The sequence below is a fragment of the Sminthopsis crassicaudata genome, chromosome 2 (assembly GCF_048593235.1).
Source record: "Sminthopsis crassicaudata isolate SCR6 chromosome 2, ASM4859323v1, whole genome shotgun sequence".
Lineage (NCBI taxonomy): Eukaryota > Metazoa > Chordata > Mammalia > Dasyuromorphia > Dasyuridae > Sminthopsis > Sminthopsis crassicaudata.
The window spans coordinates 444,222,366-444,245,641 of record NC_133618.1 but is presented as its reverse complement, the minus strand read 5'-3'; the positions used below and the strand labels follow the sequence as shown (position 1 = coordinate 444,245,641).

General features: G+C 50.8%; 2 protein-coding genes across 2 annotated transcripts in view; one reads left to right on the top strand and one right to left on the bottom strand.

Annotated features, from left to right (window-relative positions):
- LPIN3 (lipin 3) overlaps positions 1–8,120 on the top strand; it is a 29,274-nt gene extending 21,154 nt beyond the window's left edge. The window contains 7 exon segments of the mRNA XM_074292635.1: positions 1,759–1,879; positions 2,816–2,964; positions 4,054–4,140; positions 5,781–5,933; positions 6,537–6,651; positions 6,756–6,859; positions 7,601–8,120. Of these exon segments, the coding sequence (XP_074148736.1) occupies positions 1,759–1,879; positions 2,816–2,964; positions 4,054–4,140; positions 5,781–5,933; positions 6,537–6,651; positions 6,756–6,859; positions 7,601–7,751 (880 nt within the window). The 3' untranslated portion in view covers positions 7,752–8,120.
- A 1,429-nt stretch (positions 8,121–9,549) lies between these two features.
- EMILIN3 (elastin microfibril interfacer 3) lies at positions 9,550–21,618 on the bottom strand. The gene is given in 5 exon segments (XM_074292634.1): positions 9,550–13,817; positions 13,819–14,009; positions 14,352–14,596; positions 18,205–18,327; positions 21,201–21,618. Coding segments are annotated over 5 exon segments (2,445 nt in total). The 5' UTR covers positions 21,383–21,618; the 3' UTR covers positions 9,550–12,113.
- Between the last annotated feature and the right edge of the window lie 1,658 nt (positions 21,619–23,276).

The following is a 23,276-nucleotide window of genomic DNA, read 5'->3' as shown; positions in this document are numbered from 1 at the left end:
AATTAGGAGAAAGTATTCATGATGTATCGAGAAGAGTGTTGTCTTCATAACCAGGAACTATGAGTTGAAGTTAAAAAGAGGCAAATACAGGTTTGATAGTCAACTAGGTGATTCATTCAATATAGTGTCAGGCCTGAAATCAGGAAAAATCATCTTCCTGAGTTCAAATCTGGGCTCAAACCCTTATTAGCTGTGTAAACCTGTTTATCTCAGTTTCCTCATCTATAAAATGAACTGGAGAAGGAAAGGCAAACCCCCTCCAGTATCTCTGCCAAGAAAATCCAAATAAGATCACAAAGAGTCAGACAGAACTGAAAAATGGCGAACATTAGTGGAAATTTTCCTAAAAATTAAAGTTTATCAAAATTGCTTCAGAAGAATAATGGTACAGTTTCACTGGAGCCTCTTCATCCTGGTATCTGTTAAATTCTCAGTGTATACATTCAAATCTCTGTAATCAGCAGATCCTATGAATCAAGGCTTGATTTTTTTTTTGGTTTGGTTGATTGTATGACTCAAAGTGATGGAAAAAATGTTAATGCAAATTAAACTTATGTATCTTATAGATACACTCCTCTCCTTCCTTCTATCCTCAAGCTGTTTGTTAAACATTTACTAGTACATCTCTGGTATAAAAGTCTTTTTGATAGGTACTATAAGATTAGAGAACTGGCCTTAAAATCAAAAAGAATTAGATTTAAATTGTATCTCCAATACATCCTGGCATCCAATACATCTAGGCAAATCCCTTTATAAGCAACCCTTGTAAGTCAGGGCTTTTTAACCTATTTTATGTTATGAACCCCCTTCAGCAGTCTAAAGAAACTTTAGAGAACCCTTCTCAGAATGGTTTTATACAAATGCATAAAATAAAAAAACAGGAATACAAAGGAAATCAATTGCATTGAAACAGTTATCAAAATATTTTTTGAAACCAGTTTCACAGATCCCGGGTTAAGAACCTTTTTTCTAAGACTGTATGTTACAGAATAGTTGCTGATTTACATTGGGAGAGGAAGTTTCCTCATTGGGAGTTTCCCAATTTACATCCCAGTTGCCAAAAAGACTTTAGAGATCATCTAATCTAACTTTGTGGTTTTATAAAAGAGTATTCTGTAATGAGGGGAACAGAGGTGCTTAGAGTTGTTCATGTTGTGGGTAGCAGAATCTAGGGCCTCTGACTACAAATCCGAAGCAGATAAAGACAATATAATACATTACACTTTTATTTAAGTGCCTACTGTGTGCTAGGCCCTCTACTAAGTGCTGGGGATACACTATTTAAAAAAAAAAAGATAATCCCTGTCTTCAAGGAGCTTACAATCTATTGGGGATAAGACAGCACACAAAAGGAAGCTGAGCTAGGGAGGGGAAGGTGAGTAAAAAGGCTACCTGTGTGTGTGTGTGGGGGGGTGTTTGAAGATTGTGGTGTTAAAACCCAGCAGTGGGGGAGAGAGGGAGAGGGTAAACAAAGTTGGGCTTTGGGGGTTTTCTTAAAGGGAGACTTGCTATGCCCTCCGGCCCTCTGATAGCTGGGGGTATTTCTGAAGCATGGGGGCCAACATGGGAGAACTCTCTGTAAAGAGCTATTTCTGGGGGGCATGATGAGAGGGTGGGCAATCAGGGAGCCTCATCAGTGGAGTTTTCCTAAGTCATCTAATGAACTTACTCTTCATGAACTGTCAATGTATGGGAGTGGATCTTCCTCTCGTAGACCTTGAGAGGAAGGAGGACTTTAAAGGCCTGGATTCCCTGCAGGAAGGAGAGTTTAACCATTGAGGAGGACCCTCTCAGCATACCAGTGGTCTTGGATTCCCCTTCTCCCCCTCAGAGCTCTGCTTCCTTCAAGAAGTCACTTCGTCTCTCCTCCGATCAGCTTGTAAGTACAAGCTTTGGAGGATTGGGCCGTTCCTGCCTTTGTCTTAAGTCTAGGAAAGTGTCCATGTTTCCATATTTCATGAATGGGAAGGAGGGAGTTTGGGGGAAGAGGTCTGGGCAGAGAGTAGGTAGCCTTAAAAATACCCTGGGGCCTCATTAACTGCTGTCTTTTTGTTGCCTTTTGGGATTGTCATTTAGACTGACCCTTTGTATATCATCTCCTTGGGTTTGCTTTATAAAGACTACATTTCTGTAGTCAGGCTGGGATGGCTATGGATGGGGTTCCATAACCAGAGCTTCTGTCCTTGGATTCCTTTCTGATCTTCCCCTAGAAAAGGCTGCTTAGAGTATTCCACTGCTTGGAGAAACTTCCTGCAACCTCCATCAAAATGTATCCCAATAATGGAAAAATCTCTACTCATACATGGACATTACTGTGTAAATTTTGTGCAGCATTGCCATGGGTGGGTGGGAACTAGAGAGAACCCAGAAAGATCTGCACAGGTTGGGGACGCCCAGATGGCTAGGTCTGGACTCCTTTATCATTCTGTGTCTCACCTTTGCCAGCCTCTGGGTAAGAGGAGAACAGCCTTGAGGGTGGGGAAAAGGAGGAATACACTTCTCATTAATCAGAGAACTGGTGGACTATAGGTGGGGATTGAGGCAGACAAAGCCAAAAAAAATGATTTATTTTGCTTAACTGTATTTTGTCGCACAGGAAGGTTTTCTTTGGGGGCGAAGAGTTGTTAGGAATTAACAATCATGCTCTTGAAAGAGCTTCAACTTAGAATAATTAAAAAAAAAAAAAAAAAGAAGAAGAGAACTGATAACAGTAATCCAGGCTGGTAGAAGTAGGCAGGTAACCAGGTAGGTTGGAGAGAGATTGGGTCTTTCTGGAGCTACCTTTGACTCTCCCCTGGTTCCTTATATTGTCTAGCGAGACTTAAACCTGAGAGAGGGAGCCAACGATGTGGTGTTTAGTGTGACCACTCAGTACCAGGGCACCTGCCGTTGCCATGCCAACATCTACCTGTGGAATTGGTACGACAAGGTGGTGGTCTCAGACATTGATGGAACCATCACCAGGTAAGAAACATAGCAAGAAAAGTGGAGAAAGGGAGGAGGCATGGGAGTGAGAGGTGGGAGGAGTGGGTTTTAGAGGGGTTTTGGCTCTCAAATAGTCAAATGCTTTTTAAATATTGCTTGTAGGGTCAAGGATAGAGTGAAAGAGGCCTTATATGCATTTATAGGGAACCAGGCCAAGGTGAATTAGGTAGGCTTTAAAAATGAAATAATTGTCATGTCTTACCTTTCTACTATATGGTTGACTAGAGTTCCTTGGAGGAAAGATGACTGATGATAATTATTATAATAATAACTTCCAAGTTATTACATAATATATTATGTTATATTATAAACTAAAATTTTGCAAAGTGTTTGACATATGATCCGCTATTATTGCCCCATTTTACAGCTAAGGAAGCTGACGGTTAGATAATTTAAGTGACTTGTCCCTATAAGTGTCTGAGATGGAATGAGAACCTGATTCTCCCTACCTTCAAATCCATTAACCCTTCTGCTACAGCAAGCTCCCTCTGACTAATCAGCAAGGTGATCCAAAGCATGGGTCAGCCTATCCTGTCAGCTGCCTGACTCCAGCTAGGAATGGTTATTCTATTTTTAAAAATGTGATCATACTTTAAAATGTAATTTAAAAAAGGCATTCTTAGCTGCTCTGGGCAGTGCTCAGTGGGCTCGTTTTTACCCTCAGGCTGCAATCTGTGCTCCCTTGATCTAAAAGTTTGGGTTTGCTCTTTTGATCCTCATTTTTTGCATTTGTATCACTCGCACTTAGTCCAATGCTTGGCACATAGTGAGTGCTTAGTAAAGAGTTTTTCATTCATTCATAATCATACTGTTCTGGGAGCTGGGCTCCTACCCAGTGGGCAGTATTGAGTTTTTGGACACCTGTTCAAAGACAGACAGACAGCCTAAAAGTCAAAAGCTGCCCCATCTCTGACACTCACTGGCTGTGGGGTCATGAGTAAGACACTTCTCTGGGAGCCTCAGTTAACTGCTCTGTGAAACAGTGATACTTGTACCTACCTACTTTAGAAGGCCGGGAAGAAGGTGCTCCATAAGCCTGATTATTTCACTGTTGTCTTTGCCTCCCAGGTCTGACGCTTTGGGTCACATTTTGCCCCAGCTGGGGAAGGACTGGACTCACCGTGGCATCATTAAGCTTTACCACAAAATTCACCTGTGAGCGCTTCTGGAAGTCTGGGACTGGATCATAGTAGATTCCTGCTTTGGGGAGGGAAGGATGTTGGGTCTGTGGTATTGCCCTGGCCAGAGGCTAGACGTGTAGACTTCCAGGCTGTGTCCCAGGCACTTGATTTCTTAACTAGAAAGGCAAAGTGAGAGGGAAAGAAGGTGTGTCTGTCTCCAAAGCCGGCAGTTGAAATGACTCTGGCAGCACATGGAGTGGGCCTTCAGAACCTCCTCCGCTTGAGAGGGTTCCTGGAGTGTTCAAAGGAACAGAGGATGTTGTCCCTGGGGGCAGTACCTTCAGCTCCAGACACACTTTGTGTTCAGGGCTTCAGAGCTCACCGCATCTGCTGTCCCTGCAGGGTTGACGGGAATGGGTGAGCACTGTGGAGGGGCGAGTGGGGGGGGGGGAGCAGGCAGTAGGTAGCAGACCAGTTTTGCCACAGGAGGGCAGTGTATGCCACTTGAGAGAAAACTAGGACACAATTCAGGGGAGGCTGAGCTTCCCTTGGTATTTTTTTCTAAATAGCTCAGTACTGACCTCAAGAGCTGAGAAGAAGCTAGGGTACCATGGTGGCTCAGCTTCAGAGCAGCTTGATCCTGACAAGGTGACAGGGAGTTTCTGGAACAGCATGCCCAGCATTTCTACATGGCCTTTCCTCCTTGTGATCAGTGAAAGTAATAGTCCATGGCTTCACTCAGGCCCCTTGGGAAGCCTCTGAAGTCCATAGCAGTCCTTTTAATTCACCCCTTCTAATACATCCAGTGAAGAGAGAGAAGAAATTTATGAGCTGAAGGTTAGAAAAAGATCTTAAGGTCTAGTCTCCCTCTCTTTTCTGAAACCCATTGCAGGTTTTCTTTAGAACCCAGAGAAATGCATATTTCTATCACCTATGTGGGTTTCCATTATTCCTCTAAGTTTTTTTTAGTCCCTTCTGCTAAAGTAGTGATTATTTATTCTCATTCATATTGGGGCCTTCAGAACAGGACTTTGCTTCAGTGCCTCTAAAGCTATCATTTTTCAGGTTAAATAGCTGCAGGTTCCCTAAACCATTCTGTAACCTGGGGTATAGTTTTATGTTTTGCTTTTCTTCTACATTGGTTTTTGTTCTGGCCTCTCAGTGTATGAAGAAATGAAGGACTATGAGTGAATGAATGAATTAAAAAAGTATTTATTAAATACTCACTGTGTGCCAAGCACTGTTTGAAGTGCTGGGGATACAAATAGAAAAATAAGACAATCTCTGCTTTCAGGGTGAAAAGGGAAGGGGCAAGTTTGGCAAGCTGACACCTGCCTAAATCTTTGCCTATTCCTTGAGAGAGTTGAGAGTAGAAAGTAGGTCAGAAAGGTTCAGAGCACCATAAAGTCTTTTTGCTCTTTCCCTTTGGATCTGGGCTTCTTCCCTGGATTGTGTCATCAGTGATGTTGAAGGCAGTGTCTCTGATGTGGAAGGTCCTGCTCAGAGCAAGTCCCATACTGTCTCTAGAAAAGTACATCTCTGGGCACCAGTTTAGGTCATTGTCTTAGGCATGTTTCCCCTTGTGGCTGATGTTGGTTTCCTGTCAGTGTTAACTGGGTGGTACTGGTGGCCATCAAGGGACAACCTGTAATAGGTTCTATGGTCTCTCTCCAGAAATGGATACAAATTCCTTTACTGCTCAGCCCGATCCATTGGCCTGGCAGACCTCACAAAGGGTTACTTGAAGTGGGTGCATGAGCATGACTGTGGTCTTCCCAAAGGCCCCCTCCTTTTGACCCCCAGCAGCCTCTTCTCTGCCCTTCACAGGTAAAATGTAACCTTTCTTCCCTATTCAAATTCATTAATTAGTGATTCCTCTGCAATCAACCAATCAGCAAGCATTCATAGTGAGGCAGGCGACCCTGCCCAACTCTTCCTGTTCTTCAATTTCAGTCTTTGCCATCATTACTACTATCCACACTTAAAGTTTACAAAGTGCTTTTCCCATCATTTAGGTAATATAGATATTATCCCAGTTTTACAGAGAAGGAAACTGTCCAAGAGAGACATCATGCCAACTGCCCCACAACTAGCCAAAATATGAATCTGGGTCTCCTGGATTCACATCCCAGGTTCTTCCCATTGCATCGTGTCCCCCTCTTGGCATTGTCCTTTAACTCCTTGGGACAGGCCTAAAGGCCTTGATTTCCTATGCAGTGCTGGACTTAGTTAGAAGAGACCTGTGTGCACACCTCACCTCTTGCATTTGTTAGTTGTGAGCTTATGAAGCCTGATCCTCATTTGCCTCTTCTATAAAATGGGGGTAAAAACCTGTCTAAGATCCATGTCAAAGGGTGGTGGTCATCAAATGAGATGGTGGTGTAGTTGAAAAATCAGAAACTACTGTTCATTACCTACTGGCCTCCCTAGGGAGGTGATTGAAAAGAAGCCTGAGGTATTCAAGATTGCGTGCCTGACCGATATTCGCAACCTCTTCCTGCCCCATGGAGACCCCTTCTTTGCTGGCTTTGGGAATCGTGCTAGTGTAAGTATCCTCAGCCTACCTTTAGAGCTGGGCCGCTCGGGACCAGACTGGGCTGGTCAGGCCCTTCCTTCCCACCTCTCCAGCTTTTCTCTGCTCTTCTCCAGGATGTCGATGCCTATCTTCAAGCAGGGATAAGCAAGTCCCGGATCTTCACTATCAACCCCCAAGGAGAGCTCGTTCAGGAACATATCAAAAATCACAAGACCACGTAAGTTTCACTGTCAAATCAGAGCCCTCCTGCTTAGTCCATCCCTCTCATCCAACCATTAGAGAAACTGAGGCACATGGAGCTTAAAGGGCTTTCTTGAGATCATACAGGGAGCAAGTATTGAGGTGGAATTTGAATTCAGCTCCTCTGACTCATACTCAGCTAGATGTGCTGAGAAAAGAGTGCTGGGCCTGGAATCAAGAAGATCTGAATTCAAAACCAGCCTCAGACACTTACTAGCTGTGTGGTTGCTTAACCTCTATATACCTGGTTGCCTATAAAATGGTAAGAATAATTCAACTATGGAAGAAGAATGACTTGACCTCGTGGGTTTTTTGGTCAAAGCTGTTCCAGGGGAATGGGGGGTAGAGTGCTTCACAAACATGTGGCCCTTCATAACTGCCAACTCATTCTTAGCTGAGAAGCCATTGTGGCGAAATAGATAGAGAGTGGGCCTCAAAGCCCTGTGAGCTAGATGATCCTGGGCAAGCCAGCTGCCCTGCCAGGGCTCTGGGCCCCCTCAAATAGGCTGCAGAGAAGGTGCCCTTGTAGTGCCCGAGGGTGCTGCTTCTCTGGTGGGAGCATCTTCCAGTGAAGCCATAGGTTCTGTCCCTATCTGATTCCTATTGAGAAAAAATGGGATGAAGCTGGGGAGCCCAGTCCCCCGAGGTGAGCCAAGTGCTGACAGCGAGTGCAGATTTGGGGCAATCTTCCCTTTTCATTCTCTTTTCCTTCCCATAGGTATGACCGGCTCAGGGAGTGTGTAGAACTCATCTTTCCTCCTATAAAACTGGGGCCCAGTGTGGAGCTGGTCAAGCCTGAGTACAGCCAGTTCTGCTACTGGAGGAATCCCTTGGTTAAAGTTCACCCAAGAGACCTCATCCTGGACTAGAGCCTCCTCCCACCTGTTCTGCATCCCCTTCTCCTCTCCCATCACACCCACTCTCTGGCTTTTAGAGGGCAAGCATCAGCCCAACTTCCTTTATTCTTTCCCAAGGTTGCAGGCAGTCCTAATTCAGACTTTGTCCCAGCATGGGCTGTGAGGATACTGCTGCAGAGTAGTATGGGGGGGGGGAAAGAGGCCAGAGGGAGCCCCTGCTGCCTAGACAGCTGGACTAATGATTTTTCTTGCCCCAGTTAATAGAGTGTGGGAATACAGCATTAGAGCTGGAGGAGAGGAGGGTACCCAGTGTGGGAAGAGGTCTCAGTCTTGTTTCCCTGGAGAGATTAAATCAAGAGCATATGGCTGCCCTTAAAGTTCGTTCTATGTCTCACCTGCCTGTATGTTTGTCCATTGTCCAGGTTACGCATCCCTCATTCACAGGGATGCTTTCCTCTGAGCTCATTCCCTGAGTAGTATCTTGGGGCAGTGGGAAGTATACCAGACTGGGAGTCAGGAAACAAGTTCAAATCCTGGCTTTATCACTCGCTACTTTTGTGACTTCTGACAATGTTACTTTGAACCCCCATTTCCTAATCTGTGAAATGATAGAACTCAGTGATCTCCAAGAGTTTTTCAAGCTCTAAATTCTAGGACTATGTGAGTGCCCATGTCGTATAGTAGATAAAACTGGGAGAAAGAACTGGGTTCAGATTGATTGTGGTACCTTGGGTAAGGCAACTAACCTCTGTAAAATGTGGTAATAATAGAACCTGACCCATATAGCAAATGAAATAAAGTTTGTAAAGTGCTTTGCAAACGTTAAAAGAACTATATAAATATCAATTATTATTATCACCATTATGACTTCTAAGTACCTTCTGGCTCTCCTGCAGCAGCTCCTGTCTTCATCTGTCCATCTGTCTCCCAGGCTGCTTCTGTCCCTCTGGTCCTCAGCTTTCTGGCAGGGAGGACAGATCACTCCTGAACGTGACCTAGCTCTTCCCAGCTCCTCCCAGGTGTGTGCGGACAGCCTATCTCTTAGTGTGTGCTTTCTGAGGGCAGAGGACAGAAAGGGAATTCACAATTTGGACTGTCAGTGCCAGGGATTACTGGCATCAGTGCGGGACAACCAGACATAGAATCCTAGAACTCCAGAACATTCGTGGGATGGAGTCTGGGAGCTGTGCTGACTCGGTCCCCTCCGTTCATACTGGGAGAATCTCAGACCTGTCTCGGGAGAAATCCCTGGTCAGAAGGGCCTTGAACCCAACTATTGCGCCTGGAGCTCCTGCCCTGTGCCACACTTCCTTGTGAAAGTGTGGCCGTGCTTAATGACCCAGGGCAGGGTTCCTAGTTAGGGATGAGAGAGTGAAACGTGGGTGGTGACTTCTAGTGAGCCGGACCTAGCTTATTCAGAGACCGGAGCTCCTGAGCCTGGGTTTATTGGGCAGGACAACAGCTGATATCCAGGAACTTGGACCGTGTGGGGCGTGTGGGTGTGGGGAGCAGGGGCATGGCTTGTATTCCAGGCAAGGGTGATTATCAGTGCGCCTAAAAGCCTAACTCCCTTTTCTCTATCAAAAAAGGGGGGAAGAGGGGGGTGGGGTGAACTGTGCCTCCCTCCAGGCTAAGCATATGCTCAAACAACTGAAGCATCTGCCTTAGCACTCAGGGCTGGTTAATGCTGACAGCAGGCCCGAGTTGTTTGGGAAATGAGCTTCCGTCTTTTTTCCTGGAGCATGGGGGCCTACCCAGGCCCAGCCCTCTCAGACTCATTTAGAAGTGGTGGTGAGGGACGCCCAGGGATTATGCATCACCTATTCTGTGCCCAGGGTAACAGAGGTCTCTGGTCAGTGTCTCTAGACACAACCTCGTGACCCCCACTCCGACCTTCCCTTTGTTTTCTCAGGTTAGCGATCTGATACAGGACCCCCTTCTTGGCTTATATGGGAGTACTAAAAATACCGAGGTGGGAGGGACGTTGAGGATGATTCAGATCAGTCTTGCTGATTTTACATGTAAGAAAGTGAAGGTCAAGTATCTTGCTGTCTACCACTACTACTACGGCTGCTGCTGCTCCCAGTGGTAATAACAATCAGCACTTAGCAAAGCACTTTAATTCATTTGATCCTCACAACCACCCTGTGAGACAGGGGCTATGATTACCCTAATTGTTGGAAGAAGGCACATAGAAGCTAATTATCTTGTCCTTCCAGCTGTAAGTGAGGCAGGACTTGTACCGGACTCTCCCGACTCTAAACCCCGAGTTCTAGTCATTGTTCACACAGTTGCAGAGATAGGGCACAACCCAGATCTCCTGACTTCCAGTCCTGACTTCTGTCCACTCTGCCAACCTGAGGAATCGGCATGAAGACACTTTTCCCTGCTGGCTCGGTGGGAGATGCACCTTGCCTGCTTGCCCCATCCTCCATCCCCTGGGGTTGGTGACCTCCCACAGGATGAATCCTTGGCTTAGGATGGGGAGTCAACCATAAAATTACTCGGGAAGGGAGGGACACAAAATCTGGGTCAGCCTTCCCAATTCTACATGTAAAAGTGACGTTTCCCCCTTCCTTAATTTTCTGTGCCTCAGAGCTATGGGGGCTTGGGATCTGGTGCCCCCCACCCAGGGCCGGTAAGTGACTCCCCCAGGTCAGGGAGGACCCTCAGATCGGAGTTTCCATGCAGATGGCCCTGGGACAAAGGCATCGGTGTGAGGAGACGGCATGACCCTGCTGTGTCCCCTCAGCCCGAGTCCTGTTTCTCATCATCAAAGGGATCACTTTCTGACTGGCAAGAAGCTTTAATCCATTTCCTGCCCTCCCCAAACATAACAAATAGTTTCTAATCTGAATGAACACATAATATCAAAAGAAAACAAGGGAGACCTAACAGGATCTTCTAATGGAAGGGGGGTTGCGGGGGTGAGCATTTCTCCCCCTCTGCTTGGTCTGGAAAAGACCCGTGGCTACTCTGATGGCCCCCATGCCCTGGGGTACTGGGAGGGCCAGAGCCATTCCCCTTACTTCCTGGAGGAAGTCAGAGTTCTAGGTCTCCCCTGTCCTGGAGCAGGTGGAACCAGCCAGGGAGCCTTTTCTAAGTGGCCTTGGAGGGCCAGATTAGCACCATCAGTTCCAAGCTGCTGCTCATCAGCTCTCGGTGGCTTCCTGCCCTGATGTCCCACCAAGCGGCCTTTGGGTGGGTGGGCGGCTGGCTGGCCGTGAGGAGCTGCACAATTTCATGCTGGCTGTTAATAAGAATGGCTCTGCTTTGTTGAGAGTCCACCTATGTGATTGAGAAGAATTCCTGCTTCAATAGGAATCTTATTACCGGAGACAAAGGACAAGGCAGGATATAGCACTTGGAGCCTGAAAGGAATCTTTGAGATTAGCTTTTCCAAAACTTCCCCCCCTCCCTATTTTACAGATGAGGAAACTGAGGCTCAAAGCTCCTGACATGTCCAACGTCACCCAGGTAGTAAATAGTCAAGCTGGGGCTTCAATCCAAATCTTAGGTTCTTTTCATGACACTGCAAGACTAGCAAGGCCGTTTCTTCTCCAGGGAACGCGCTTCACGGAAGGCCCTTTCCGTCTTGGACAGAAATGGATACGAGGAGGAACAGTCTCCCAAGCTCTGGGATCTTTAGGAGCTTCCCCTGTTGAATGTTCTGTTCCTTTGAGGAACTGCTCCCCGTGAGAAGAGAGTAGACAGCTGCCCCCTCCCCTTGGAGGAGGGGGAGGTCCCCAAGGAAGAACTCTGCCATCTCTGGATTGAATCCCCCTCCCAGGGGTTTTCCTGTCGATCTGGGCCCTTAGTGTCCTCAGAGCTAGAAGTGGAGGCTCCTCAGAGAGATGCAGAGCTGCCTCATGGAGGAGACGGGGTCCCGGGAGGCAGGGCTTTCCCTGCCAGATACCCTGGCACAGACATCCTGCCCAGGGAGTCCTGAAGGGGAGGCCTGGAGGGGAAAGGAAGAAACCTGGTCTCCACCAAACAGTGGAGGTTTGGGGGGAGGTCAGCTCACCCTGCTGATGGAGAAGAACCTAGGAGAGTCACAGACATAGATGTCCGGGCTCGGTGGCCAGAACCCTGTGGGCCCAAAAGAGCCTTAAGGACACCGTGAAACCCAGTCCCTTTCTCCTGGCATCAGTGGCACTCGCAGCACTTCTGGACTTCCTGTTTGAGTCGCACTGAGAACGTCGTGATTTGGCTTTGTGAACCAAGTGAGGATGAGCTGAGATGTTGGGAGTTCTCTTGGAAGTTCCCCAAAATGGCTTTTCAATGTGGGGGTGGGCGGGGGTGGGGGCGACTTTTGGCAGCAGACAAGTGAACCCCGAGGGACTGGAGCTGAGCTGGACGCTGTGTTGGCTTTGTCTAATGCTCCTGCTGCTCTCCGGGCTCTGGCCCCGGCCCAGCGTGCTCTGCCAGCTCGGCCACTTTGGCCTGGCAGTCCCTGAGGCCCTCCCGAAGGCTGGTGATCTCTTGGGAATGGGCGGCCAGGGTTCTGTTCAGCTGGCCCAGGTGCCCCCACAGCCCCCCCACCCTTCTCAGGATATCATCCTGAAGACCGTCCAGGCCTCCAGCAATCAGACCAAGCTTCCCACACGTGCGCTCTACCTGGGCCACGCGCTGCTCAAAGTGGCCCACCTCCTGCTGCGCTCTCTGCGCTGCCTCTTGGCAACTGCCCAGGTCCCCGGCCACCCTGGCTTTGAACCTCTCCAGGTCCCCCTTGAGGCCCGTGACCTGCCGGCTGCTCAGCAGCAGTCTGGAGCCCTGGTCGCTGACCTTCGCCTGAATGGAGTGCACCTCGTCCTCCACCTTCCGCTCCCGCTCGTCGAGCGAGGAGTTGACGGAGGAGACGGCGTCCGAGTACTGGCTGACCGAGTCTCTGAGGCCGGAGAGGGACTTGCTGACGGAGTGGAGGTTGACCTTGAGCAGAGTGATTTCCCCTTGGAGAGAGCTGGCCACCGCCTCCTCCAGCTGCCTCCGGATCTCCGAGACGGTGCCGTTGAGGCTGTGGAGGAGGGCGGCGTTGCTGTCCACCTGCAGCAGCAGGGCCCTGCTCCGGCTCTGACAGTCCCGCACCTCGGTGGCGAGGGTCGCCACGTCCTGGGCGGGGGAGCCGGCGGCGCACAGGCTCTCCAGGGAGGTGAGCCTGCTCTCCACCACGGCCAGCTCCCGGGCGGTCTGCTGCGGGGCACCGGCCAGCTCCGTCTGCAGCAGGGGCCCCGCGGCCCCGTCCGTGGCTCTCAGGCTGCTGATGTTTCCCAGCTCGCCCACTAGGGTCATGAAGCGGTCCTCCATGGTCTGCATTCGGTCTTCTACCGTGGTCCGGATGCCGTCCAGCTCCGAGCCCACCAAGCCCTTCATACCCTCTTCCAGGCCTTGGCAACAGCCCCCCGCCCCTCCCGCCGTCGCATTAAGCCTGGCCTCCAGGTCTTGTAACCGGCGGCCCACAAAGCCCTCCAGGACGGTGGTGGGGAGGGGGCCGAGCTCCCCCTCCCCCGGGGCGGCCGGGCCCCTCTGAGCCTCAGCAAGCGTGTGCAGGCCCTTCTCGAGGATGTCCATCCTTTCTGAGACGAATGTCAGATGGCTGCAGCAGTCCTCCGCCATGGTCAGCCCCTGGATCTGGGTCTCCAGCAGAGAGAGCTCTTTTTTAATCTCCAGCTCCTTGCCGTCCAGGCTCTGCTGGAGCCTGAGGCTGGTGGCCTTCTCCTCCTCACACTGCTGCTGCATCTCCTTGATGCGGAAGTCACAGGTGGTCTGCAGGTCCAGCAGCTTCTTCTCAAAGCCGTCCAAGAGATCGCCCCAGAGGTGACTCAGCCTCTGGTCAATGTATTCCTCCAGCAGGGTCAGGGAGGTGAGCGGGGACGGCCGGGCCCCCTCCAAGAGGTGCTTTATCTGCGTGTCGTGGCCCAGGACCAGGCTGTGAACTTCATCCAGGAGGCTGGTCTTGGTCTTGAGGACATCACTCACCTCCGCCACCTTGGCCAGGATCTCCCCCAGCGTGGGGAACGGGCCCCCTGCTTTGTCGGCAGGGTCCACAACTGCGCCGGGAATGATTCCAAAGCCCACCGGGGGCCTCTGGAGCAGTGGGGGGGTTGCCCAGGGCCCCGGCCATTCTGCCGTCGGCCTCGTGAACAGCCAACTGTAAGTGGTCTCCGAGCCCAGCCACGAGCCCGCTGAGTGTGCCGTAGGACTGGCTGAGGCGCTGGACATCACCCTCCAGCCGAGTTAGCCTTTCGCCAAACAGCCCAGGGCCTTTCCTGCCTGGGAAAGAGAAAATGGGGTAGCGGGATATGGGTTGGGAGGGACAACCCCTCCCCCCGGGAGGGCTGTAGCCTGATAGACTAGAAGGGACTTTACAGACTGCCCAGCCCACCCCCTTCATTTTACAAATGAAACCCAGAGAACTGAGATGTTTGTCAGAGTTCAGACTATTCAAACCCACACCCAGGTGGACTTCCCACCCTGCCCGAGCCGCCAGTTTGCCTTATGGGATACGGGCCCTCTGCCCCCAGCCCCTGCCATTCTGCCAGCTGGGAGTGGCCCTGGAAGGCCTCCGGCCTTATTTCGGGGAACCCCGCGGGAGCCGGCTGCTCGTTGGCTCACCATAGGGCTGGCTCTTGGGTCCTGGGAACGGGCTGGAGGGCAGTCTGGCGTAAGGAGGCACTCTGGGGCCAGGAAATGGCTTCTGCCCGGAGGGAGTCTGGGGCCGCGGTGGAGGCAGGAGCGCTCCCGGGTCAGGGAGAGGCTCGGAGCAGCCTTCGCCCCTGAGGCCCTGGCAGCAGCGCCAGGCCAGCTCTGTGACGGTCTTGTAGCCGATCTTGTAGCGGGCTCTGAGCAGGGTCCGGTACCTAGGACGGAGAGGATCTCTCATCAGTGGTGGTGATGCGAGCAAGAGCTGGTACTCACACTCCAGGAAAGCACTCAACACAAGCTGAGCTAATGCCCTGGCTTCCGGGCCTGGGTCCTTGTCCTCTCCCCATTCAGGCCAGCCCAACTGCACGGCCCCTGGCCTAAGAGAACAGAGACGACCAGTGGGACGAGGGGAGGAAGAGGGGCCGTTTCGGTTTGTGACCATGATGCCCTAAAATCATTTCAATTGGTAATAATCGCCCTTTGGGGCCCTGACAACAGCCCAGTAAGGTCAATCTTGCAAATGTTACCCCCATGCTAGAAAAATGAGGAAATTATTCCCCAAAAGGTTAAAATGTTAGTCACTCAAATAGTGTCCAAGCTGAGCCCCAAATCCAGCTGTCCCTGTCTCTAAAGGTCAAATAATTGTGCAAAATTATTTTCCTCCCTCTCCTCCCAACTTCTCCACCTTCTTTTTATTTTTTTTAAGAAAAGCAGTGATTGTGGGTTACCTGGGTTTAGGTTACATTATTGGGGCTTTTTTCACTGGTCAGACACAAGCAGATAGCCCACAGGGTCCTTGGGGCAGAGGGGGCAAGGGGAGGACAGATGCCAGTGGATAGTCCACTCTCTCCATCATTTTCTTGGACTGAGGCTACCAGGTCCTAACTGTTGCCTGAGGGGCCTTGTCTTGACCAGCATCATCTGCTCTCTCCCTTCTCATTCGCCCTTTAGTACAGAGAGGATTCTGCAGGGGTCTCCTGTCCCATAGGCTGAGCAGGGATGTGTCTAGGAAGGAGCTGATGGTCCCTACATCCAGAGCATCCTGTAGTTCTACATGCCATGGTATAAGAAGGACACTGATGACCCCAGGATGATGGATTCCAAGCTAGAAGGGATCTTTAGTCATCAAGTCCAGCCTCCCATTATCATTTTACAGATCAGGCAACTAGGGCTCAGAGATGTTAAATTACTTGTTCAGACTCAAGCTGCTGAGGAAGAATCCAAGGATGAATTTAATTCAGATCTCTGTGGTTTTAGATATAGAGCCCTCCTCTCCCATGTTGAGCATTCAGGGGAGGGCAGCCAGCGCTGCGAAGCCCCTCCAGTCTCTGCCATATGAGAACCAGATGAAGGAATAGAGGTGGGTGGGAGGGGAAGGAGAAAAGGGAAAACGTTTCGGAAAACGGAGGCTTTTTCTGAGTGCTTAACAGGCAGTAATTGGAAAGAGGGATTTGGTTTATTTTTCCCTCTTTGTCCCTAAAGAGCAAAACCAGGAGAAATGGAGAGAGGATGCAAAGAGAATAACTTGTGATTAGCAGAAGCATGTGAACACAGATTGGACTGCGTCAGAAAGAGATGGACTCCCCATAACCGGAGGTCCCCAAGGCAGGCCTGGAGAGGCACTTACAACATGAGTTGTCAGGTAGGTGTGGAACTGGGCGTCCCATAAGGCCCCTTCCACCTCTGAGGGCTCATTGTGTCCTTGAGAACTGACCTAAGCAAGTGATGCTATGGGCAGAGTTTTAGCTAGTGTCCCACGCCAGCGAGAGGCTCACTCTGCTCTGAGGCTATAGGAGAAATGAATCCAGCCCCGTGCTGATGTAACCTTCTAGAGATGTCCATGCATAATCCCTTTCCAAGGGACATATGTTATTGGATTACTTGTTATCTAGGAGAGGGGGCGGAGGGAAGGGGAGAAAATTGGAACACAAGGTTTTGCAAGGGTCAGTGTTGAAAAATTATCCATGCATGTCTTTTGAAAATTAAAAACCTTTAATAAAAAAGAGAGACATATGTGCACACACACACACACACACACACACACACACACACACACACACACAGAGAGAGGAAAATATTCCTTCTAAGAGATAACTACAAAGGCGTTCTTTTTCCCTCGTGTATATTCACCCATACACAGACATAACATTTCACTCAGGTTCAGCCTTCCTTCTTCAGGGAGTGCTCTGCGGGCTACATCCCTCCCTTAGAGCTCTCAGCCTCTGAGCCTCAGCTAGGGCAAACAGGTGTCACAGAAAGCATGCTGCAGCTGGGATCTGGAAACCTGAGGTTGAATCCCTAACCTGATGGAGTTGTCTGCCTTTAACAAAACCTCCTATTTCTTTAAGCCTCTGTTTTCTCATCTGTAAAATGTGTCCTGCAAACTGGCGTTATGACTACATCCACATCTGCTTCTGTCTGAAAAACCTAGATGATTCAGGCATAAACCTCAAATGTCTCATATGTCCCTCACCTGCCAAGCTCCCAGCTGCTCCCTCCTTCCTACCAGCTGAGGTTCCAGCACCCCTATGGACATTTATTCATCCTTTGGTAAGGTGGGGAAGGGAGAAGAGATGGGAGCTGGATTGATGACTTCAGGAGCAAAAAGGCAGGCTACTGGCTGAGTGCTGGAAAAGAGCTTCTCAGCCTTGGATCCCTCCCCTCTGCCAGCCCCCCTCACCCCCCTCACCCCCAATTGAGGAAGCAGTCCCTGTGGAAAGAAAAGCTGAGGGGAGGCAGGTGGCAACAGTGGTGGAGGGGGGACCCCAGAGTTGCCCTCCTTCCCTGCCCAGCAGCAGAGAACTCCTGCACTCCAGCCTTTTGGCTCCGGGAGCTCCCACTGGAGAGGTCCGCCTGACTTGGAGATTTCCACTCCTGCGGCCTGTTCCATGATCTCAGCAGCAGGCAGCCTGATGGCCCTGGCTTTCTAGGATTCAGGGGGAGGCCGGAGGGCAGGACTGTGCAGGCGGGTTCTCTGATCCTGCTGCACACATGGATGCCCAGGTTCCGGACCCAACCCACAGTTTCTCAGACACACCGACACACCTTCATGTGCACGTGCACAGACATGCGCTTCAAAAGGCACACGTCCACACACCTACATACTTTTCCTGACATGGATCCAGTCACACGCTGATGTAACCTTCCACAGATGCCCATGTACAAGCATTTTCCAAGGGACGCATGCATACTTACATAAACCCACACAAGTATAGATTCCCTCTGAGAGACAAATACTTAGGTGTTCTTTTCCCCTCATGAATATATACCCATAGACTCACACATATACATTTCTCATACACATCCACCCTTACATCCACAATGCCTACTTGATGCAGACTAGGGTTCCTTAACATTTTTGTGTCCTGGATCCTTTCTTCAGTCTGGTGAAGGAAGCAACAGACCTCTTCTCAAAATAATGGGATTTTTTGGGGTTTATTTTAAATTCATAATTGAAAGAAATGCTGAATTTCAGTTAGAAGTTAGCAAAAATAAATTTGTATTTTTTTCCGCATACAAGATCAAAAATTTCCTAAAATCTTTCCAGGTTAAGAACCCCTGATATAAGTAACCCACCTTTTCCCCTCTACTTCTTCACTATGCCCCCCTCCCCAGTTCTTCTGGAATTTTTCTCTCCAAGACTACTGACGAATTCCTATTGTCCAAATCCATAAGATAATTTTTTTGGTTTTCCTTCTCTAGGATATCTTTGCAACTACTGGACACTGTTGATCACTCCCCTCTTCTGGATTCTCCCTTCTCCCTTAGCTTCTGTGATTGTCCCATTCCTCCCCTTGTAAGCTAAATTCTGACAGATACTCACACCACAGTTCCTGGGCATTTGGGGCCCCAGCTGCACTTGTGATACTCCGCCTTGATGTAGCTTTCAGTCCCATCCTGCAAAATGCATGTCACGTTCTTCTGGACCACATAAGCACAGAGCATGCTGGGAAGGCAGAGCAGTCCGTCAGGTTTTCTGGCCCAAGAATCTTCCCTCTTAGAATACATTTCTCCTCTCTCCTTCCCCGCCCCATATTCCTTCTTTCATTTACCCCTCAACATAAATCTGTGGCATCAAACATTGCCATTCTACCCAACTCTCAAACGAATCCCTCCACCTTTCTTCTTAGAAACCTTCCTCTGGACACAGACCCAGAGACTGCAAGACAGATGGAAGACCACATCCTCCCCATCCCCCTCAAAACCAGCAGTAGACATGAAAAACTAAAGAAACTGGCAAAACTTCCAGGAATCCTTAATAGCTCACATTCATATAGCACTTGAAGATTAGATGTAGTTAAAGGGCAATGTGTTTTACATGTAACATTTCATTTAGTCCTCACAACTTTTGAGGTAGATGCTATTAATAAATCTATTTAACAGATAGGGAAACTGAGATATAAAGTGACTGGGGTCATCTCTGAATGCCCAGGGGAAGATTTAAATCCCAGTCTTTCTGACCCCCAGTCTAACACCCATTACAAAGTCATAGAAAAACAAAAACAGCAACAGTCCTGCAACTTGTTCCCTTGCCTCCAGGTACTTCCCTTCCATCCAGAGTCAGAGGATACGGGCTTGAATGTAGACTGTGGCATTTAATAGCTGTGTGACTTTGGGTAAGCTGTATACTTTCCTGGAGTTTGAGTGTCCTTCTTAGTAAAATGAGGGGGTTGTGCTAATGGATCTCTGAGGTCCCTATAACCTTAGATTCCATGGCCTAGCTAGCCCTTTCAGGTTTGGTATGGTAATTAGGGGGAAAATCTCTCAAGAAGATAGAACCCTCTGTTTTTATCAATGGGGAAACTGGCATTCAGCTAAAGCAACTGACCCAAAATCCCACAGGGACTCCCATGCTTGGAACCCTGGGCCAACCACCTGTTGTACATGGCCTACTGAGGGAGTTCATGGCCTAGAAGATGACTCCTACGCCCCTCCCAGGCCCTGAACATCAGGCACACATGCAGAGCATTGGCTGAGGCTCAGGGCACGGAGAAACCTATGCTGGGACATTTAGAATGAAAACAGCAGCACACTGCCTCAGAGCCAAGCTGGAGAGAGGAATGAGGTGGACGGGAAGCGGGGACGGGGAGAACTGAGGCCAGGGAAAGCACAAACAGGCCCCTTGCAGGCCTGGAAGACTGTCTTGCCTACTTATCCTAGCCCAATGATCAGACTGGTGTCCCTGTTCCAGGCTCTATGAAGGGGCATTGTGAGAAGGGGGCTGGGAGGATCTGTGAGGGGAAACTAGCTGGGGGGTGGGTCTGGACTTCAGACAGCCCCTCCTTCCTCTCCCAGCACCTGGGGCCGGGTTCCCTAGCTCTGCCTGATGTTTGCACTTCGAGCAGCTGGAAAATGTGACTTTCCTGGAAATGTTTCCGTGGGCATGGCCAGTGTTCCAGTCTCCATCTATTAGGCCTCCTTTGGCTTATTTGTCTTCCCAAACCCCACATCCTTCCCTTCTTGGCCTTCTGAAGCATAATTCTCAAGGAAAAAACATGCCCTCTTGGTTCTCCCTTCCCCACCCCAGCACCCACATCACCTTTCCAACCCCTCCTCCCAGGAGGAAACAAGAAAAGAGAGATGTGAGGAGAAAAGAGGAGGAGAGAGAAGGGTGATGCAAGAGGAGGGGGAGGAAAAACAGCAAAGGGGGAGGCGAAAGCAGAAAAAGAAAAGAGAGAAGATTGGGGTTAGGGAGGAGGGGAAAGGAAGAAGAGACCAGAGGAGACAGGAGGAAGGGTGTAGGGATTGAGGATAGGAAAGGAATAAGCAGGGAGATGGGAAGGAGGGAGGGAGGGAGGGAGGGAGGAGGAGGAGGAGGAGGAGGAGGAGGAGGAGGAGGAGGAGGAGGAGGAGGAGGAGGAGGAGGAGGAGGAGGAGGAGGAGGAGGAGGAAGAGACAGAGACAAGAGACAAAGAGAGACAGAAGAGACAGAGAGAGAGAGACAAGAGAGACAGAGAGAGAGAGAAGTGAGCAGAAAAGAGAGAGAGAGAGAGACAGAGAGAGAGAGACAGAGAGAGACAGAGACAGAGAGACAGACAGAGACAGAGAGAGACAGACAGAGACAGAGAGACAGAGAGAGAAAAGTGAGCAGAAAAGAGAGAGAGACAGAGAGAGACAGAGACAGAGAGACAGACAGAGACAGAGAGAGAGAGAGAGACAGACAGAGAGAGACAGAGAGACAGAGAGAGAGAGAAGTGAGCAGAAAAGAGAGAGAGAGACAGAGAGAGACAGAGACAGAGAGACAGAGACAGAGAGACAGAGAGACAGAGAGAGAGACAGAGAAAGAGAGAGAGACACAGAGAGAGAGAGAAAGAGAGAGACAGAGACAGAGACAGAGACAGAGAGAGACAGAGAAAGAGAGAGAGACAGAGAGAGAGAGAGAGAGAGAGAGAGACAGAGACAGAGACAGAGAGAGAGAGAGAGAGAGAGAGAGAGAGAGAGAGAGAGAGAGAGAGAGAGACAGAGACAGAGACAGAGACAGAGACAGAGACAGAGACAGAGACAGAGAGAGAGAGAGAGAGAGAGAGAGAGAGAGAGAGAGACAGAGAGAGAGAGACAGAGAACAGACAGAGAAACAGAGAGACAGAGACAGAGACAGAGAGACAAAGAGAGAGAGACTGAGAGAATGAGAGTGAGTGTGTTTGGGGAAAGTGGGGGGGGGGGGAGGGAGTGAATTGGCAGCTAGAACCTTTGTTTTATCCCGTACGACCCTCTTCTCCGCACAGGGTCCTCTCCCCTCCTCCAGTCGCCAGCCCCGGGGGCCGCACCGGGGGAGAAGTGCACACGAGGGGGGCGGGGAAGGGGGGAGCGGCTCCTTACTTGTGCTGTCCCTCGCGGAGCCGCGGGCTGGATCCCGTCGTGTACAGGTTGTAGCGGCCACCGCCGGGAGGGCCGGGCCGGGGAAAGTAGGTCCCTTTGGCCCGAGCGCAGGAGATCAGTGTCCCGGCGCAGAGCCAGAGCCGAAGCCAGCGCGGCCCCCGGCCCGGGGGCCCCATCCTCATCCCCGGCGCCCCCGGCCCACAAGCTGGGGGCTTGGCGCTAGTGCGGCTGCTCCTCTCAGCCGCAGTGCCCGCCCGCTCGGTCCGGCGCGGGCAGAATCTCTGGGAGGTGTTGTGGGCCCGAGTTTGGTTTCCAAAAGAGCGAACCCAAGTCGGTAGCGGAGAGTGTCTCGGGGAGACGGAGCCCAGCAGGGCTCCCCAGCCTCCTCTCCAAAGAACCCCGGACTCCTGAACCTCCTGCTCCGTCCTCCCTCCCGCCGTCCTCCCTCCCCCCAGTCCTCCTTCCCCCAGTCCTCTTCCCCAGACCCACTTCCCCGAGACCTCTTGAGTCCCGCTTTCGGAGCCCCTGCCAAGCCCTGCTTCCCGAGCCCTGTCCCTGTCGTCGCTGGGACCCTTCCCGCAGAGCCCCTGCGCCTCCAGAGTCCCTGCCTTGCCCCCGGACCCCCTTCCTCCAGCTCGAAGCCCCTGCCCGCCTTTCTACAGTCCCGTGGCCTCGAACCTGAGCCCACAGGTCCCCGGCCCGCCCCGCCTCCCGCTGGGCCCCGCTCTGACTCCGGCTCCCGCGCACCCAGGAGCTCGCTCCCCGGGGCGGGCTTGTGCTTTTGTAGCGCCTGCGGTCCCGCTGTCTCCACCGGCGCTGGCGGCGGGGCCCGAGAGGGGAGGGGAGGGGGAGGCCGGCGGGAGAGGGGCGGGCTCTCTGTACATTAGCATAAACTGCCTGGGTTCCCTCGCCCTCTTCCCGCAGTCCCCGGCCATCACCCCCGGAACAGACTGTAGACCCCGAGACCTTAGGACCCGGGACGGGACAGCTGGTGGCCAACGTCCTCCTCTCCCCGCAGCCAGCTGGGCTCAGGACAGGACCGTGGCCCGGCCCGAGCGGCCTCGGGGGCCCTGGGGGGCCCGGAGCGTGCGGGGAGGGGGCCCTGGACCCCGGCTGTGTGAAAAGGGAAGGGGAGAGGGCCAGCTAACGGTTCTTAAGCTGTACATCAGCGGTCTGTTATCCAGACAAGATCCCCCGGAGTTCTCTGCTCGGACCTTATCTGGGGCTTAAATTCAGCTCTGGACACCGAGACCGGGAAGCCCAGTGACAAGCTTCGGGGGATGAGCTTTTCAACCACAGGAATCGATCCGGATGCTCCATCACTAAGTCACAGAGATTTTGAGCACCAGAGTGCACGGAGGGAGGGTGCACACTGGGAATGAGAGAGAAACAGAAATGTGTCCAGAAAAAGACCGCAGCCGGGACCCCGGGCCGTGTCCCTCACAGGGAGAAGGGAGGATTTAGTTCCAAGAGGCTGGGGAGAGGGGACTCAGCGAAGGCAAGTGTTACACGCGGGATTTTCTGCGAGAGAGGTTCCAGAGGGCACGATGGGGGACCGCCCCAGAGAGACGGGTGACAGTTTCTTAAGGAAAAAAAAAAATCCTAATCACTAGAGATATCCCAAAACTGCAATGGGCAACCCGGAAAGGCGGAGAATGCATTGGAAGTGAGAATCAAGAGTGTGTGTGTGTGTGTGTGTGTGTGTGTGTGTGTGTGTGTGCAGGGAAGCTATTACTGGCCAGGTGCAGGCTAGCCTAGAGCTTAACCTTTTGGAGCCTCGGTTTGCAAGTTTTAAATATGAGGAGGCTGATCTAAGACTCTTCCCATGACTAGTTCTAAGACCCAAAAATCTCCATCTGAGACAATGATCCCTTCCCACGATCTTTGAGTCTCACCTCTTCTCTGCCCATGCTGCATGCTTCTCTCAGAAAGTAGAAACACTCAGCTTGGTGGATGGACAGGGCTCCATAAATCTCCCTGCTCCTTCCCTTTCTCAGGGATAAAAGGAACAGCCTCATTTTTTCTCCACCTTGGTCCTCTTTCAGCTCTGTCCATCTGTCCATCCATTCTTCAGGA